Source organism: Lepidothrix coronata, unplaced genomic scaffold, assembly GCF_001604755.1.
Source record: "Lepidothrix coronata isolate B3197 unplaced genomic scaffold, Lepidothrix_coronata-1.0 Scaffold7, whole genome shotgun sequence".
Classification (NCBI taxonomy): Eukaryota; Metazoa; Chordata; class Aves; order Passeriformes; family Pipridae; genus Lepidothrix; species Lepidothrix coronata.
The window spans coordinates 5,388,577-5,404,557 of NW_016690187.1; the positions used below are offsets into that span (position 1 = coordinate 5,388,577).

General features: G+C 44.5%; 1 protein-coding gene across 2 annotated transcripts; it reads right to left on the reverse strand.

Annotated features, from left to right (window-relative positions):
- Positions 1 to 760: 760 nt before the first annotated feature.
- LOC108507264 (cytochrome P450 20A1) lies at positions 761 to 15,974 on the reverse strand. 2 transcript variants are annotated; one of them, XM_017835086.1, is made up of 13 exons: positions 15,859 to 15,974; positions 15,184 to 15,233; positions 14,932 to 15,098; positions 9,780 to 9,925; positions 8,948 to 9,115; positions 8,216 to 8,294; positions 6,712 to 6,827; positions 6,242 to 6,296; positions 4,837 to 4,957; positions 3,913 to 4,024; positions 3,222 to 3,286; positions 1,285 to 1,374; positions 761 to 1,114 (listed from the first exon to the last, which is right to left on the reverse strand). In XM_017835086.1, exons 1-13 carry the CDS (start codon positions 15,928 to 15,930, stop codon positions 964 to 966), a joined length of 1,392 nt encoding a protein of 463 aa, XP_017690575.1. In that variant the 5' UTR covers positions 15,931 to 15,974; the 3' UTR covers positions 761 to 963. The 2 variants fall into 2 exon arrangements, with proteins under 2 accessions (XP_017690575.1, XP_017690582.1); XM_017835093.1 differs by having other exon boundaries at positions 15,886 to 15,955.
- Between the last annotated feature and the right edge of the window lie 7 nt (positions 15,975 to 15,981).

Below are 15,981 nucleotides of genomic sequence, written 5' to 3' on the forward strand. Positions count from 1 at the left end.
CTGGCACCCATTTTGGAGGAGGAAAAAGATTCTTTGAAAGGCTTTTAAGTTATTAAGTACAACATTAATCTAGAGCTCTATAAAATCAGCACTCTGCCTTTCCAGCATTTGTATGATCAATCTCAGGCTGACCCAGTGCTGAATGAACTGAAAGCATCTGTCAACTTCTGATGTAGATTATATTAGACACTGCCCTCAGAACTTTCAGGATAGAGAATCCCTTTCTCAGGGCTTTGTTCTATGGTTTTATTTAATTTCATTACATTATTACTGATACTTCTGTTTTCTCAGGGGCCAAATCAATTTTATTCCTCTTGGTTTACTAGCATTTCTCAGTCATTCTTTCTCTTGCAACCCCACAGCATGCCAAGATTATACAGCAAGAGAACTGGTGCAATTCCCACCCCACTTTATTTCTCTCTTTCTCTCTCACACTCACACATACTTCTCACAAGATGTATCTGCTCTTCTTGACAGTTATAGATATAGCTCAAGGGAAGGAAAGACACTTTGAATAAAAATACCTATATATAGAGAAAGGCTTTGTCCTTGTGTCTCCAAGATCTTATCTAGTTAGGATCCATGAAGAAGCATTCCACTGGATAACAGAGGCACTCTTATCCAGCTCTGGCTGCTATTGGAAAGGGGCTGGTCTTTGACTAGCTGATACTCAATACTTCATACATATATCACTGAAAGGTTTTGTTGCTTCCTCTGCAATGATTTGGCCAGAAATCCAAAAGCAAATGTAAAAAAGGCATACAGATTAAATCTACTTTAATATGACTACTGGTTGAGTTAGAAAAAGTACCCAAGATAGGCATGTGCTTAAGAATGTGGAAGGTAAAAAAAATTGGATGTAAAATTCCTTGGCTGAGTCAACATGGTGCCAGCACGATTCTCCTTAAGACCCTTGCTCAGAACTTCTCTATTGGCACTTTCAAACCCTTGTTTTGCTTCCTCTTAGCTTCTCTTGGACACCGTTATCCAGGCTTCCTCCTTTGGTGAGGTTACCAGTTCATATTTTGTCTCCATGACTTGTCCTTTCACTGGGTGGAGATACAGTTTCCTTACCAGCACACTCAGCAGGACTGTAGTCACCAGATAGGCAAACCTGAGGGAAGAATCAGGAGAAAAGAATAAAAACCCTGCTATGATGTAAATGTGCCAAAGGACAACAGCTAGCTTGGACAGGTTGTCCCAGCAGTACCAGGAAGATGCTGAAAGCACCTCCTCTCCTGTTCTGCCAGAGAGACTCACAAAGACCCCCTTTCCTATGCTCACCTCAGCTCCGGGCACTCCTGGCTTCCTGAAAAACCCAACAAGGACAGGTTTTTCATGGCTGATTCCTCATTGAATCTCTCTGGGTCAAACCTATGAAAAACAAAATACACTAAGGCTTTCTGTTCAGGCACAGCACCCTTTTCCCATAAACATGGGCACACACTCGAGTAAAAAACTGGCAACAAAATACAGAATCTCACTAATTTGCTCTCTCTAAATCGTGCTGCGTAATTCCACACAAACATATGAAGCCAATTGTGCATCCACTCCATTAATGTTCCCAGCTGGTCAGCTGTGTCCCATCTTGGTCAAAATGCTGACAAACTCAGTTAGTGTGAGATAGGGCTGGAACTAACATGCATTACTCCTCAGCAGTGGGTATTTAGCTTGAGTACACAGCTGAGCTAATGCCGCTACCTGCCCTCTATTCCCCTCCAGGGCACACGCAATCTCATTTGCCTCCCTCCCTCTCTCCCTCCAAGTCCCTTCCTTTTTCACTTCCAAAAATATTTCCCTTTTCTCCTTGCCTCTCACACTTCTCTTCAAGCAGCTGGTGTGTGTATGTGTATGTGCTGGGGGAGGGAAGACGGTGACTCATTCAAGTGAGAAAAATGGTTTCCAGCTTTAGGATGGTAGAAGCTGTAAGAAAACTATTATCCAGGGCTGGCATGAGTTAAAACAAGGAAGACTAACAAAATATAATTCAATTTAAATGTTACAAAAAAACCACCTCCAAACAGAAAATTGGATGGATGGATGGATGGATAGATGGATGGATGGATGGAAGATAGTTCTTTCCCTTTCTGCTAAACCTTTCTGCTTAATTCTTCAAGCCTTCATTTCCCTGCCTAAACATCCATGCTCTGCTTCTAACAAGGTGAAAGGGCATGTGGGTTCTGACCCTCAGGAAAAGCAGCATCAAACTTACATTCCTCCTGAAGTGGCAAATTACAGATGTAATAGGAGAGAAAATGCAGCTGTCTAGCAAATAAATACAGAGGGCAAACAGCTATGCACAGTGTTTCTGTACAGTAGATAGGTGAAAGCATCACACAGAGCTGATCTCCCGTCTCTGTCACAGAAATACACATCTAATTCAAGCTCAACCCCAGTCTTCCTGGAATAAACACACAATGTTTATAGTAGTCCTCACTGTCTCTCCCACGAGGCCTCAGCAAACCTAAACACTGTCGTGTCCTATCCTAGCAGGGAATGCCTGCCAAGGTGCTTGTAGAGTGGTGCATCAGTGCCTGAGCCTTTTCTAAGAGGTATACTCACAGCACCAGACAAGTGCTGTTCTAAAGGCTCTATTCTTTCTCCTAAATCTCGGCTGTCTTTTCTCTCTGTCTAGAATAACTGACCCACATTTTTTCCCAGCCCAAGTGAAGTAAGTCAGATACACGTTAATATTTGCCACCTGGAGGCCACAGGAAGCTACAGCAATTTTTTTCTTTAACCTCCAAAACACTGGCCTGGATCCTGTTCTGTTTTCACAGACAGAAATAATGAGGCAGCATTTTCCTTCCCCCTGAAAAAACAAAAATTTCAGACTGACATTTCCTCTCTTGTATCATAGTTTCATGATGACAAGCAGTGATTCCAAAGCCATTCAAGTCACTGTTTCACAGAAAACCTTAAACAGAATTTACCAGCATTTTCCAGGGAAGCTCTTTGTGTGTGCACAAAAAAAGTTTTTATTAAACTCTAATGCACACATGCACACAGGCAGACTGGAGCATGGGAGGATCATGACTTTAATTGCTCCAAAAGCATATCCATGGAGAAAACCAAACCAAAACCTTAATAAACTGATTTTCTTACACTGCCTTTCATCTCCAAAATCTGCTTAAGGCAGGCCCTGCAGCCTAAAAGGCTGTGCTTTAAGATCTAATTTAAAAAAGGAAAGGAATTAGTTGCAATAAGTTGATTCTACATACTTGTATGGTGATGGCCAAGATGAACTATCCTGCAGCATCACACCAAGAGCATAAAGCACAAGTGTCTGCAAAGAAAATTATGACATTTATGTCAAAGCAGAAAGAAATGCACAATGAAAGACACCTCTGGACAGCTCTGCTGGATGATTACTTTGTAGACTACTCATATTTAGGTGGATTAAAAAGACAATTATGCTATAAATTCATCTGCAGATTTCCATAATCCATGCCCAGATGTTAGGATTTTAACTTCTAAGAATCATGCTGTGACTGTTAGTGGTTACAGAGGGTCTGACCCCATTTCTCTGCTCTTACTGGCATGTATGTATGGGCTACTTTATTCTCTGCAATGGAAGGTGATATGATGAGTGATATGATCAGGCCTTAAAGAATGTTCTTTCATGCACAACTGAGCCTATAAGCCCCTTCAAAATATTACTCATCTCTGATAGACCCAGAACTGGAAGCAAATCTGCTCAGCAAGAGAACATGAATTCCCGGAGCCTCTCCTGAAGAGGAACTGCAGGCAAACTTTGAGCTAAACTGTACTTTCAGATGACAGAACAGCTACTCAGGTTGAACAGTTTCAGAAGAAATGGTCTTCCAGCCTCACCCCTACTCGGGAAAAAGAGGAAACAGCAAACTCCCCCTACAGGAAAGGAGTGGCCTAGTGCTCCCAGCAGAGCCCTACCTCTTTGGGGATAGTGTGTTGGTCGACTCTGCCCTCCAGTTCCTGCAGCTGTGCAGCAATGGGAGTCAGCTTTGCTGTTCGCACTGTCTCACACAGGACCTGCCGACAGTATCTGCAACCAGTAACACTTGGTTAGTTTAACCCTCCCAGAGAGAAGCTTGTCCACATCCTTGTGGCAGCAAGGAGAGCTGAGTCACCTACTGTATTTTTTTTCTGGCAAGGAGTCCCAGCTTTGCAAGAAGCACTAAATCTCATTAACAGCTTTTACGGAAGGTTATAGAAATCTCTCTTCTTTCAGATTTTAAACCAAACTAAAACTGCTAAAAAGCACAGACACACCAGCCCTTTTCCTGGTTCTTTCACCCATATAAGAAGCAGCAAGAAACCCACACATTTGATACTCCCTAACACTAGTCCAAAACCAAAATGCACCCAGTTAAACCAACAGATGCACAAAAAATAAAGGCACACTGTTGACTAATCATCATCCAGTGGTCCTTTGAAAAGAAGATTGGTCCATATTTTCTTTCTAAATATGTCGAACATGAATCCAACCAGGAAAATGACTGATTACTTCTACTTTTGGAAAACTAGGACAGAAACCAAACAATACAGTTAAGCAAACAAATTTTGGCCTGGCAGCCAGGGCACTGATTCTGTGCTTTCCTCTACCAATGAACCTAAAGGGTTTTCAAAAGACACCCTGAAATGAGCACCTTGGTCCCCATGTCTGGAGTCCTACAGCAGATTCTCTCTGTGTTGCAAGTCATCCTGTGGTTTGATCACTTCCAGAAAAAGAAAAGGGAGTAGCTTTTGGATGCCTTCTCCTGGCCCAGTGTAGGCTAGGGATCAGGTTCCATGTGAAACCCCTGTCCCACACCACATGACATAGCCTTCCTCTGCAGTTCCTTCTACAGGACTCACCTGAGCTGCTCAATTTTCTCAAGTGTAATTGGTCCCTTCCCCAGAATGCGGTCCACTTCCTTGTAGAGATTCTGCTGGACATCTTCTGAGGTTGTCAGGAAATAGACTGCCCAGGTACACACTGGGGAACAAATCAAGACAAGACTGGACCCAGAATATTCAATCCTTTACAACCTGCATTCAGTTTTCTTACTTCCTGTATTTTCAACGTTACTTTCTGACCTAAAAAAGGGTGACTTCTGTTCACAGCAGGCTGTGCTGATTCTGTATTCAGTGGTAGGAACAGAGCTGAACTCCTGTGTAGTAAGAGACCCTGCAAGCTAAAATTCTCTTTCTGATGCTGTGAGGAGCTTGGGGAGCTGTGCAGGAGACTAAGTCATTCAGTCCCTCAGCTCTGGCAAAGGAACCATACAGATCAACAAGCCCTGGGGAATCAGGGTTATTAGACCAACCATGGAAATGAATCAGCACAGCCAATGCCCGGGGCTCCTGACAAGGAACTCTCTGCAGCAGGTTGGTCAGCACTTGTCTCCACTACATCTCTTTTATGAAGTACTCAAGATATCTTCAATAGCAGAGTGAAAAAGAAACCTTGCATAAGAAATAAGTGTGTAGGATGTAAAGCTACAAGGAAATGTTTCTAGCACTCAAAAATGTCTGTCTGTGAGAACTACCTGGAATCCATGTGTATTCAAGCCCCTTAAAATTACAGTCTTCCTGGCGTACTTGCAGGAGGATATTCCCCAAGGAAGAGTATTATCATAGTTGCCTAATTTATTTTCCACATTGTTTAACACCTAGATGCACCTCAGAGGTTTTCTTTGGAGTCCCAGCCCCACTGGCTGAGATACAGGGCCAGATAACCATCCCCTTATCATAAGACATTTTACATAGCTTCAGCTAGTATTTTTATTTGTATTTTTTTGCCACAGTCTTTGCAAAAATCCCAGAGTACTCCTCTGAATGTCCTCCATACATGAAACACACCTATCCTCCAGAAATTCAAAGTGGCCAGGCAGATTCCAACATCCTACTATAATTTCTTTCCCATGTGCCAGAACCCATTTTACAACATGATCTTTGTGGGTTATACATTTTGATGCTTTTTCATCAAATGTAGCATCAGTTATCTGGGGTTAAGAGTGCAAGCAAAAAGCAATGGGAAGAAATTCCAAGGTTCACCAAAAGACTGGGAAGGCTGTCAAACACAGCTTGGTTTCAATTCAGTAGCTGTGAGGCTGTGTCAAGAGTCTGATGTAAAAATTAGCTTCTCCTGTATGTTTGTAGTTCAGAAGAAAGAAAATGATGAATACAACTTTTTATTAGCCTAGGATAAGTCTCATATCACACAGAGTTTTAGGCATCCGAGTGTAAGGATGGGAAGTTACCTACAATCTGTACTTACAGTTAGCAGTGATTATGCATCCTGCCAGGGTGAAAATCATTGTATCTTCCAGAATCTAGGAAATAAAATCTACTTCAGAGACTGAAGTTTGTAAGACTGTAAAGATAAAAAAGAAGTGGCACATTCTCCACTCAAGCACATGAAATCCCTTTAGTGCAAAGAGTAGGATATAAATCTAGAAGACATGGACTGAACTCTCTGTAGAAATTCCACTGGAATTGCACATGAGACATGCTTAATATTAACATATTTCTGGTTTATAAAAATAGCTATGAAGCAGTGGTAAGGAAAGCTACCAAAGTCTAATGCAATTAAACATTGTAGGAGTGGAAAAAAGAACTAGAAATCCTGCTTTAGTAAAGAATCCGAGCTAAGATGCAATAACTTACACTAATCAAAGGCTACAATGTAATGAGTTGCCCATCTATCAAAACTCCATTACTGTGTAATGATATAACAGCTGCACAGACCTGCTGGTCACTCAGGCTCCCTTGCAGCAAGATGTCTACAAAGACATGCCTGTTGAATGATCTGCCTCGGCGCTCTTTTGTAACTTTCCTTAAGACGGATTCCATCTCCACCAGAGCTTTGGAACAAAAAAGAAATGTTTATTTTAAAATCTGGTCATACTGGTGCTGCAGAGAAGCAAATCCGTCTCCTCAAGCAGATTTTCAGACCAGCTGTCCCTGCTGGGCTCAGTTACAGAAGCAGCCTCTGTTACATGTTACTGTCAATCTGAAAGGCAGCATCTCCAATTTAGTTGAAAATGTAGAAATCAAATAGCACAGGTTGCCTGTAAAAAGCCATCCTTACAGGTATAACCAAGATGTGCACTCTATGAGCTGAAATCGCTTAAGGGAAGTCAAATCACAATGTTTAACCATCAGAGAACGTGTTTAATCAGCCTCCATGAAAACATGTATGAGCCACATAACACTGGTTACCTGACCTGGAGGGCTATAATTACTGCAGTACCACAGCACCTCCAGCCACTGATGGTGCCCCTTTTGCCAGAGGTTCTACAGGCATGGAGCAAGAGGATGGCTCTGTGCTAAAGAGTCTGCATAGGCAGAGAGAGGAGGGTGGGGAAAATGTGGGAGGGTTTTGGCACAAGTCCACACATCTGAAGTTGTCTGAGTGCCCAACTCCTGGTAACTACTGTGAGAATCAAGGGGAGTTAGGGGCCTAGATGCCATTGGCTGCCTGATTTAAATGACCTACTGAAGACTATCCAAGAACAAGGAAACACTGAGTCTGGAGGATTTACAAGCAAATCCTTAGTTCCAGATCGAAGCTACTTTTGTTTAACATCTTATCAATCAATACTGAAAGGGTTTAATTATTAAGATCAAAAAAAGACAGGACAACCAAAAAATAAAATTACTTACTATAAAATATATGAGAAACAAAAGTACTGCCATAACAGACCTGAAAATCATGTTACCTTGTAAGAGCACATCAGAGGCTATCCCACGGAAAGTATCCCTCAAAGCAGCACCTCTGTACTTGTGTCCTCCAGCCTGTGAGTGACTGTCTGGCAGCGCATTCCCCAAAAGGTGCATCATATGGATGCCCACACAGGCCAAATCAAGTGGCTCCATCTCTCTCCACCTAGCACAGTTGCTTGCCTCCAAGAGAGGTCAAAAGTGGACACTAGGGAACAGAATAGGAAGGGAGCAAGCATACCCTGATACTTCACCTCTATCACTCTTCAGACTGGATAGACCCTAGAATTAGGCCTGGAACTAGAGTTCTAGTCCTACAAACTTCTCAAGTAATGGCAGGCTTGTCGCTCAACTCCAAAACAATGATCTTATGTGAGAGTAAGTACAACACATCTGGTAGCTTATGGCATGATGACCAATTCTGAAGAAAAGCCAAGACAGCTGGGCAAATTAAGTGCTTTCATAGACTAGCTAATTCCTAAGTATTAATCAGAGTGGGAGGAAAACTGTGATTTTGGGAGGAACCTACCATCTTCGTAGTGCTTCTTCCTAGTCATGTTTTTGTCAAGAGACCCATCCAAGAAACCTTTCCCAATCTCTGACCAGATCTGAAATGAGAGAGAGAACAGTACCATCACTCACCACAGGCTGACACTGCTGGGACTATTCTATTCTTTCCTACTCAGGAAAATGAAAACACCAAATAAAATTGACTTCCCATGAACATGGAACTGGTCTTCTCTTTAAGACACCACGTCCCATTTCAGATACTATGTCTATTATAGCTGAAATTAAGTGGAAATGAAACAACTGTAATTACAGCTGTAGGGGAAAAAGGCATGGGAATCTTAAATGGGAGATGGAACTGTTTCTTTCCTGCCCTACCACTGGCAGATTTAACATCCTCATATGTGGGTACAGCTTGAGATCTCCTCAGATTTTGTCTTCTCCATGATGTCAGAGAGCCTTCAGAAGATCTTCAAAAATAAGTTCCACTGGCACTCCAAAGAGAGTTTAACTGACTTAGGTACCAAAGATCTCCCATCTGCCTTTGGATCCAGGTTCCTGATACCCATGGATCCTTTAGAAACACTTCCAATCTTTCTAACTATTTTAGCTTGGGACAATTGAGGCAGAGCCCTCAAGCTCTTACCTTAAAGTCTCAGCAGTAGCTTGTACTAAACTGCACACAGACACAAGCTCTGTGCTCTTAGTTTGGAAAAATATAATAGGAAATTTCCTGGCTCTTCATGACACTTACTGCATCGTGGTGCCTGCGGAATCGGATGACTTCCCGGTCATCTTCAAAGCTGCTGCCCATAGCTGTCTGCGTGACAGACTTCATGGCAAAGCCCAGCATGTGCTGGCAGAGTGGCACATGTTGTGACTCGGGAAGGGAGAGCCATTTGGCTAGCAGCTCTTCTGACAGCTTGAGAGGGAATGAACAATTAGTTAGAAGTAAGATCAGCAGTCTATTTACCAAACACCCCCTGGAGACATTCCCACCGTAAGGCAGCTCCTAAGGCAGACCACACTTTCATGGCTATGGCATGAAGCTACACTCTTTCCAGGCTTTCTTTCCCTTGTTAACCTAAACAGTAACATTTTAGCCTCGAATCTTTTACCTCTTTCAAGGTTTTCTCCCAACAAGGCAGCCCTATCCTCCCTCTCTTGTTCCCTCTGTCACAAAAGAAACCTTAAACCCTTTAACACTAATAGCTCCAGACTGGGAAAACACATCATGTTCTGGATGCTGGACTAAATCAACAGAACAGTTCTTCACCTGTTTGTGGTCCCAATAGCTGGTTCCTTGCTCCTCCCTCCTGTCCTGGGAAATATATCTAGAATCAGGGTGCTGCAATATCTTTAACTGCATCTGGTATCTTGGCATAAAAAGGAACCAAGCTCAGCCCTTCCCCCTGGCCCATTGGAGCTAAGAGACACCAAATATTCACACCATGCTTGAACAGGTAGGGGCTGTTTGCTGTCTCAGATGCTTATAGTTCCAGCACTTTATCCTAGTGATCATTCTCATTAAACTTTCCCCTGTGAGACACACAGGGCTTCTCTGCTGTACAAAGGCAGTTACGCACCTTCTGGATGAGAGCAATGTTACTTTGCAAGGACTTGGTCACACCGTTTTCATACAGCTTTCTCCTCATGTGGCTCTCTCCTGTATCCCCATTCAGGCTGGACTGATACCTCAAGAGGGACTTCAGCATTGTCTCAAAGGGATCCACTGAAAGCAAGTAGAGGAAACACCATTCAAAAGTCACACTACACAGGGCTGATGAAAACAGCAACCTCTTTAATTGGGTGCTGCTACTTCTGGGCAGTGAGCAAGGCACAGCTCCTTCCCCTAGGAACACTCTCTTTGGGGTGTCAAGCTTCTCTTGCTCAGTGTGGGCTGGGACCTCATAAGGTCTCTTTTCTGGGGCAGGGTGCCATCCTGTGATCAGCTCTCCCAGCAGAGCTTGCCTGCTGGCTCTACCAAGTAACTCTTTAAGTAACAATGCCTTCAGAGCTTCTTCCCAGTTTGCCAGTTCCCAGGTGGTTGTGCCATTGCCTTGGTGACAAGATTGAGTATAGCATGGTCCTTCCCCTTCTCCAGCCTGACCTGCAGCCCCTTTAGCACATTACCCCTTCACATCTGGTGTGCCCTCCTGCCCTGATCAAGGCTATGCACTCAGGATATATCAGTTCACATGAGAGATGTAGCCAGAGGCTGCTCTCTGCACTCCTTCCCTTGCTTCACAGCCCCAGCAAACCTTATTTGATACCCTACTCTTCCTGCATGATTTCGCTCGCATGCACCAAGTTCCCTGCTGATGAGCTCTTCCCAAACCAGCAGCTGCCTCTCTGTCAGGGCTGCCTCCAGCAGAGAAGCTCTGAAGCTCTTACAGAAAACAGTAGCCCAGTAAGCTATAGAATGCTTTCTACTGCTAATTGCCTTCTTTCCATCTTCCTTCCACACAGACACTTGCAACAGTGTACAAACTAGACAAAACCACATAACTTCCATATCCATGACTCACTTCAGTTAGATTTTTAACTTTGAATTTCACCACCAGGGACTTCTATTTAATATATTTGCTAAAGTATATTAGGTGCCAATGCAAAATGGTGCAAAAAAGCATAGCATATGTTTTTCCCTTTCTGTAAACCTTTCAGTGGGTCTTGCAGAACTGGCAGAATCTTTAAGGAACTATTTGGAAGCAGCAATCAGGGTTTTCAAGAGGGATATTGTCACTGTTTATCACAGTCTTATTTCTCCCAGATGGAGAGTGAAACCTCTGAGGCATCAGAAAACATCGAGGCTGGGCTGGGCTAGACACATATGACTCTCCCAGCTGTGGATGTATCTAGAATTCCCTGCAGAGATCATTATGCCACTGGACAAACATACAAGAAGAGACAATTCCACCTGCAGAGGACTTACTACCTAACGGCATAAAAGCAGCTAACAAGGCCAGAGGCATGAATATGGTAATCTTTCCTAAATGTTTTTCTCTCACATCTTTTCCCTTCCAATGTTTTTAAGCTCTGGATCTCACCCTCTTTCCCACTTAGAATTACAAGGAGTATGAGCATGTGTCTTTTGGCACAGCAGATGGTACCTGTGGCTCTCCACGTGGAGCAGGCTGTTATGTGACTCTAGCTGCTGCTGACAATTCCTCCTCCAAGGTACTTTGTCATGGACTGGCTGCTGCTATTCATGCCATAGTTCCCTGCCGACTGGCCTTGGCAGAGCTTGGCACAACACTGGGTAGCCAGAAAGACAGATGGCAGGTGGTAAAGCCCACACAGCAAATCCAGAAAGCAGAGGCATCTAGAGAGGCTGGAGGATGCTTAACACCAACACCTGCTGGAACTGCAAAGTTTTCCTGGTGCATATGAGAGCAAGCTGCTGGATCAGCCACAGGCTCCGTTTTTTCCTCCCCTTGTCCTTAGTCCAAACTGGCAGTCCCACACAAGTGATACACTCACTGCTGTGCTCTCAGGGCTGCAGCACCCAGGTTGCCCTCTGCTGAGGGCTGGCTCTGAACCATTTGGGAAATGGCCATTTCTCCACAGCTGCGGGAGGCCAGTGACTCCACAAGGCACAAACTGTCTCTGGAGAGAGCTCTGTTCTGCCAGCACTTTCACAGACTTCTTCCTTTCTCCTTGTCTTGAAAATATCTCCAGGGTTACATTTTCAGTCCTCTTAGTGAAACATATAAAAATTTTGATTGATCCATTCATTTACAAGGAAGTCTTCTCCCTCATCCCAAGAACCTCAGAGTGCTGTCCTGGATGCCACTGCAAGTACTAAGGGAGAAAAGATCTAACTGGATAGTCAAGCCAGATGCCAAGCAGAACTGGACATCATCTTTGAAACTACACAATACAAATGGTTCCAGAACAGCAGTGAAGCTGTTCTGCTCAGACAGGTCAGGACCCATAGTTCCATCTCCAGCATTCAATGTGCTTCAGGTTCATTGTCCCCACTCAAAATGGAACATCAACTCATGGGAGTTTTCCAAGTGGGTGTCTGAATGTACTGCTCCTGGCAATCCTGCATTAGTCCACCCTCTTCACATCCACACTCTTTGCAGACCTGGACTCCTTCCTCAGAGCCATACAGGGGAATCACCAGTATCAGCAGCAAAGTTTTACTTCCTTTGAATTCTCCTTGCAAATTAATCACAACCAAGTTTTAAGAGGCCATGAAAACATACCAATTTCAAACACTGTTTTAAGCATAAGGAAAAAGTCTCCTGGCATTGGAAATATTAATAACTATGAATGCAATTAGTCCAACTTCAAGGCTCTGATCTGAGATGCACTATCTGCACCTCTCTTTCTGTCTCCAAGAAGTTCGGCCATACCTGTGACACACACGTGAGATGAGAAGAACCTTTGTACAATACTTGGAGCCAAACCCTACACCTCAACCTTGGAAACCAACAGGCAGGCATCTATGAAAAGCAGCTCTGGCCTCAGGCACCCCAGCAGACTGAGGAAGTCAGATGGCAAGGGTGTTCAAGCGGGGCTGAAGAGTCAGAAGTTGGATATAATGCAGTCCACTGTGGGCTGTTTCCTGTCCCACAGCACTGTGTGCATAGAAGAGACACAGGCAAGACCACATCTCCAACAAAACTGCAAGCTGCCCAGAGCCATTTCATGGCTTAGAGCAACCACAACCCCTGTTCTCACTCCCTAAGAAATGGTACAGGAAGGGTTTTGCTACAGCTACTCAGCTATGTTTGTTTATACCTCAACACTTCAGGAAATATAACCAGTAAAAGTCATCACCTCTAAAAAAATTTGAGCACTTCTGACAAGCACCCATGCTAAAAGGAAAGTACTGATACAACTAATATCTCTGCTTTTTCAGGTCTGAGATCATGAGAACCCTCCTTCTCAAGCCTGCTGCTGCTGCCTTTATGAGGATCCCCCCATAAGCTCTTCCTTCTGCTGGGCTGAACACACTTTCCCTGGCTTCTACACAACCGGCTTCCCACTTCTCTGATAACACTGGCAGCCTTCATTTCATTTGTTTTATTCAACATCATGCCAGAGTACAGAGGTTAGAGCCACACACAGGATTCCAGGTCTGGCTCATGTTCATCTTGTGCAACAGTCTAGATGTTTTCCTCTCTTTACAGAAAATACATGACTCAATGTACCCTTTCTTTTTTCATCCATGGCCGTGTGATGACTGAATTGAGGGCAATTCACGCAGCCTGCTTTTTCCCCTCCTCTTCCTGTTCCCGCTACCCCAGCTCTCAGGGATAACCATCTCACTCTCCTTCCCTGTGGTGACAGAGGGTTCCAGCATAATGCCATCAGGAGAAGATGCTAATGTTAAGTGGGAGTACATCACCTCCCCAACACAGTATTTCATTTTACCAAGACAATCCACCCTTCCTTCCTCTTTCATCTCTCTTATGCCATTATGATGACCCATACAGTGTCCAAGCAAATTCTGAACTGAAACCTTAACAAAAACTCAGTTCTATCACTTTCCTTGTCTATAATTCTAATTATACAACATGCATCCTATTCATCCTCATGCTTAAAAATACATGTTTAGTCCTTGGCATAGCAGGATGCTGGGCTAGTCTGTAGTGGCCTGGGTCACTTAATTTCCTGCATGTACGTCCAGGCGCTGTATTTATCTTTCTCTGGTATTCAAATACTCCCAAATTCAGAACACTTCTGAGAACTTGCCTGCTCAGGGGCCTGTCACCACTTCTCTGAGCTTTGAGAAAGTGACTGTCTGCTCAGTTTCCCCCAAACACACTTGAGAACATCTAGATCTTTCAGGGTGGTTTTCCACCTTCTGGAGTGTCATCATTATCCACTGTGTCTTGCTGATTCTCATTAACTCCCACTCCTTTCCCAGATTGTAACCATATTTTTTTTGAGTCTGTCATGCAACTGTACATGAAGCTTACCCATCATGACCCCAGCATAAAGTTATCTGAGATATCTGCCTGTGCCTAAAGACAGCCTATAGGATCAGGTCAGAGGTGTGCACCCAGCACCTCATTCAACCTCATAAGACAAAAACCACAAAAGCAAGGGATTAAACCCAAACATCAACTGAGTTAACTCACTGACTGTGATCACCTTAGGAAGCAAAACGCCCACCTAAGAGACTTACACCATATTTTAAAATACCTTCCCAGGACTAAGATGATCAACTCAGCTACCAGCACCACCAACAACTTGAAAGACCGGAAGATCATTAAAGGTTTTCAGCACAAAATTCTACACACCAAAGAAAAACAAAAGTTAAAGAACTTCTTCAAATAACAGTTTAAAAAGTCTCTATGCTGAACTATACAAGGCAGTTATCATAAACTAGCCTAGTTGTTTTCAGACTTAATTTAGCAAAATTTCCCCTCTTAAACCATATTTCAAACTGCCTTTAAAATGTATGCCAAGTGGCTACTGGACCTTCACCTTGCTTTCTCAAGTGAGTAATGAGCATGATGCTTTCCATAAACATTTGCCTGTAGAGAGACGGTAAAAGACAAGAGTGCACTGATTTCTTGATGGCCATTGAACAGCAGTAACTCTTCGTCACTGATATTCAAGTCCAGCAAGCAGGAGCAAAGCCATACCTGAACCACCATGTCAACTGCTAACACAGTCTCATTTTCTTTCAACTTAGAATGAAACCCCAACTGCCTTTGACATAGGATACCCAGCAAGGCTGGAACAAATGGACTCAAAGACAATGCAAAGGGCACTTACACAACCGGTTGGGGTTAATATGTTGTTTCAGGAGATCAATGGAGCCGAGGCTGACGACAAGACGCCTTCCAAACCAGAAAGAGACCAGTGGGCCATATTTCTCATGAAGGTTCACCAGAAACTCATGTAAACTCCTGCTGGCAATGATATCTGGCAGATTGCCATCCCTGAGGAACATAGAGGATATCTGGTTATGAACAGTATCCTCTGCCAATACTGAACTTGATCAATGTGGAGATGGAAGTGACTTACTTTTCATCAGTTGGAGCCAGCCCAGGGATACCTGATGCTTGCCTAGATGCCTAGAGTAAACAAAATGCATCAGTCTATGAGAAACTTCAGATATTATACAAGCTCCACAGCTTTTCAGCAGGAGAGGTGGATTTTCCACACACATACTGCTGCACTACTTGCAAACATTAAACAAAAGCTAGATATGCTACATCTGCAGGCTTCAGACCTGCTAAGCCGATAAACTGCAAGCGTGTGCCTGGTCCCACTGGCTAAACCAGGATTATTCATCTGGTTAGATGAAAGATGTCTGTGTAAAGATTTAAACGGTCAGGTTTGCAGTGTGGGATCTTACACACAGATCTTGCCCTGCAGACCTGCAAAACTGCACGGTGAGCAGACAACGCCTTTGGTAAGCGGATTCACTCCAGGGAAAGCAGGAGTGCCGTGAGGTGCGGTGCCGCGGGAACGCCCCGCACGGCGGGGAACGCTCCCGATGGCCCTGCCACGTCCCCGCCCGGGCCCGGGCCGCGGGGTACGGGCACAGGGCACTGCCCGAGCCCGGGGCCGTGGGATGGGGATGGGGCGGGGGCCGTGGGATGGGGCCGGGGCCGGGGCCTGCTCGGCCGCTCGCTCCCCGCCCGCTGGACCGGCGGCCGGGCCGTGCGCCCCCCACCCCGCCGCCGGCAGCATTACCGGGTACAGGTAGAGCACGGCGCCCACCAGGATGAGCAGGAAAGTGACGGCGAAGATGGCGAAGTCCAGCATGGCCGGGCCGGCGGCAGTGGCAGCGCCTCGGCTCCACCCCGGCGCCGCCGG

What these genes read in the sequence shown, in the direction of transcription:
- LOC108507264 (XM_017835086.1), bottom strand. Translation starts at nt 15,930, where the DNA reads ATGCTGGACTTCGCCATCTTCGCCGTCACTTTCCTGCTCATCCTGGTG. An exon ending in TCTTGGCCATCACCATACAA is followed by an intron (nt 1,375 to 3,221) that starts GTATGTAGAATC and finishes TGTTTTTCATAG; the next exon opens with GTTTGACCCAGAGAGATTCA. An exon ending in CAGGAGTGCCCGGAGCTGAG is followed by an intron (nt 1,115 to 1,284) that starts GTGAGCATAGGA and finishes TTCTTCCCTCAG; the next exon opens with GTTTGCCTATCTGGTGACTA.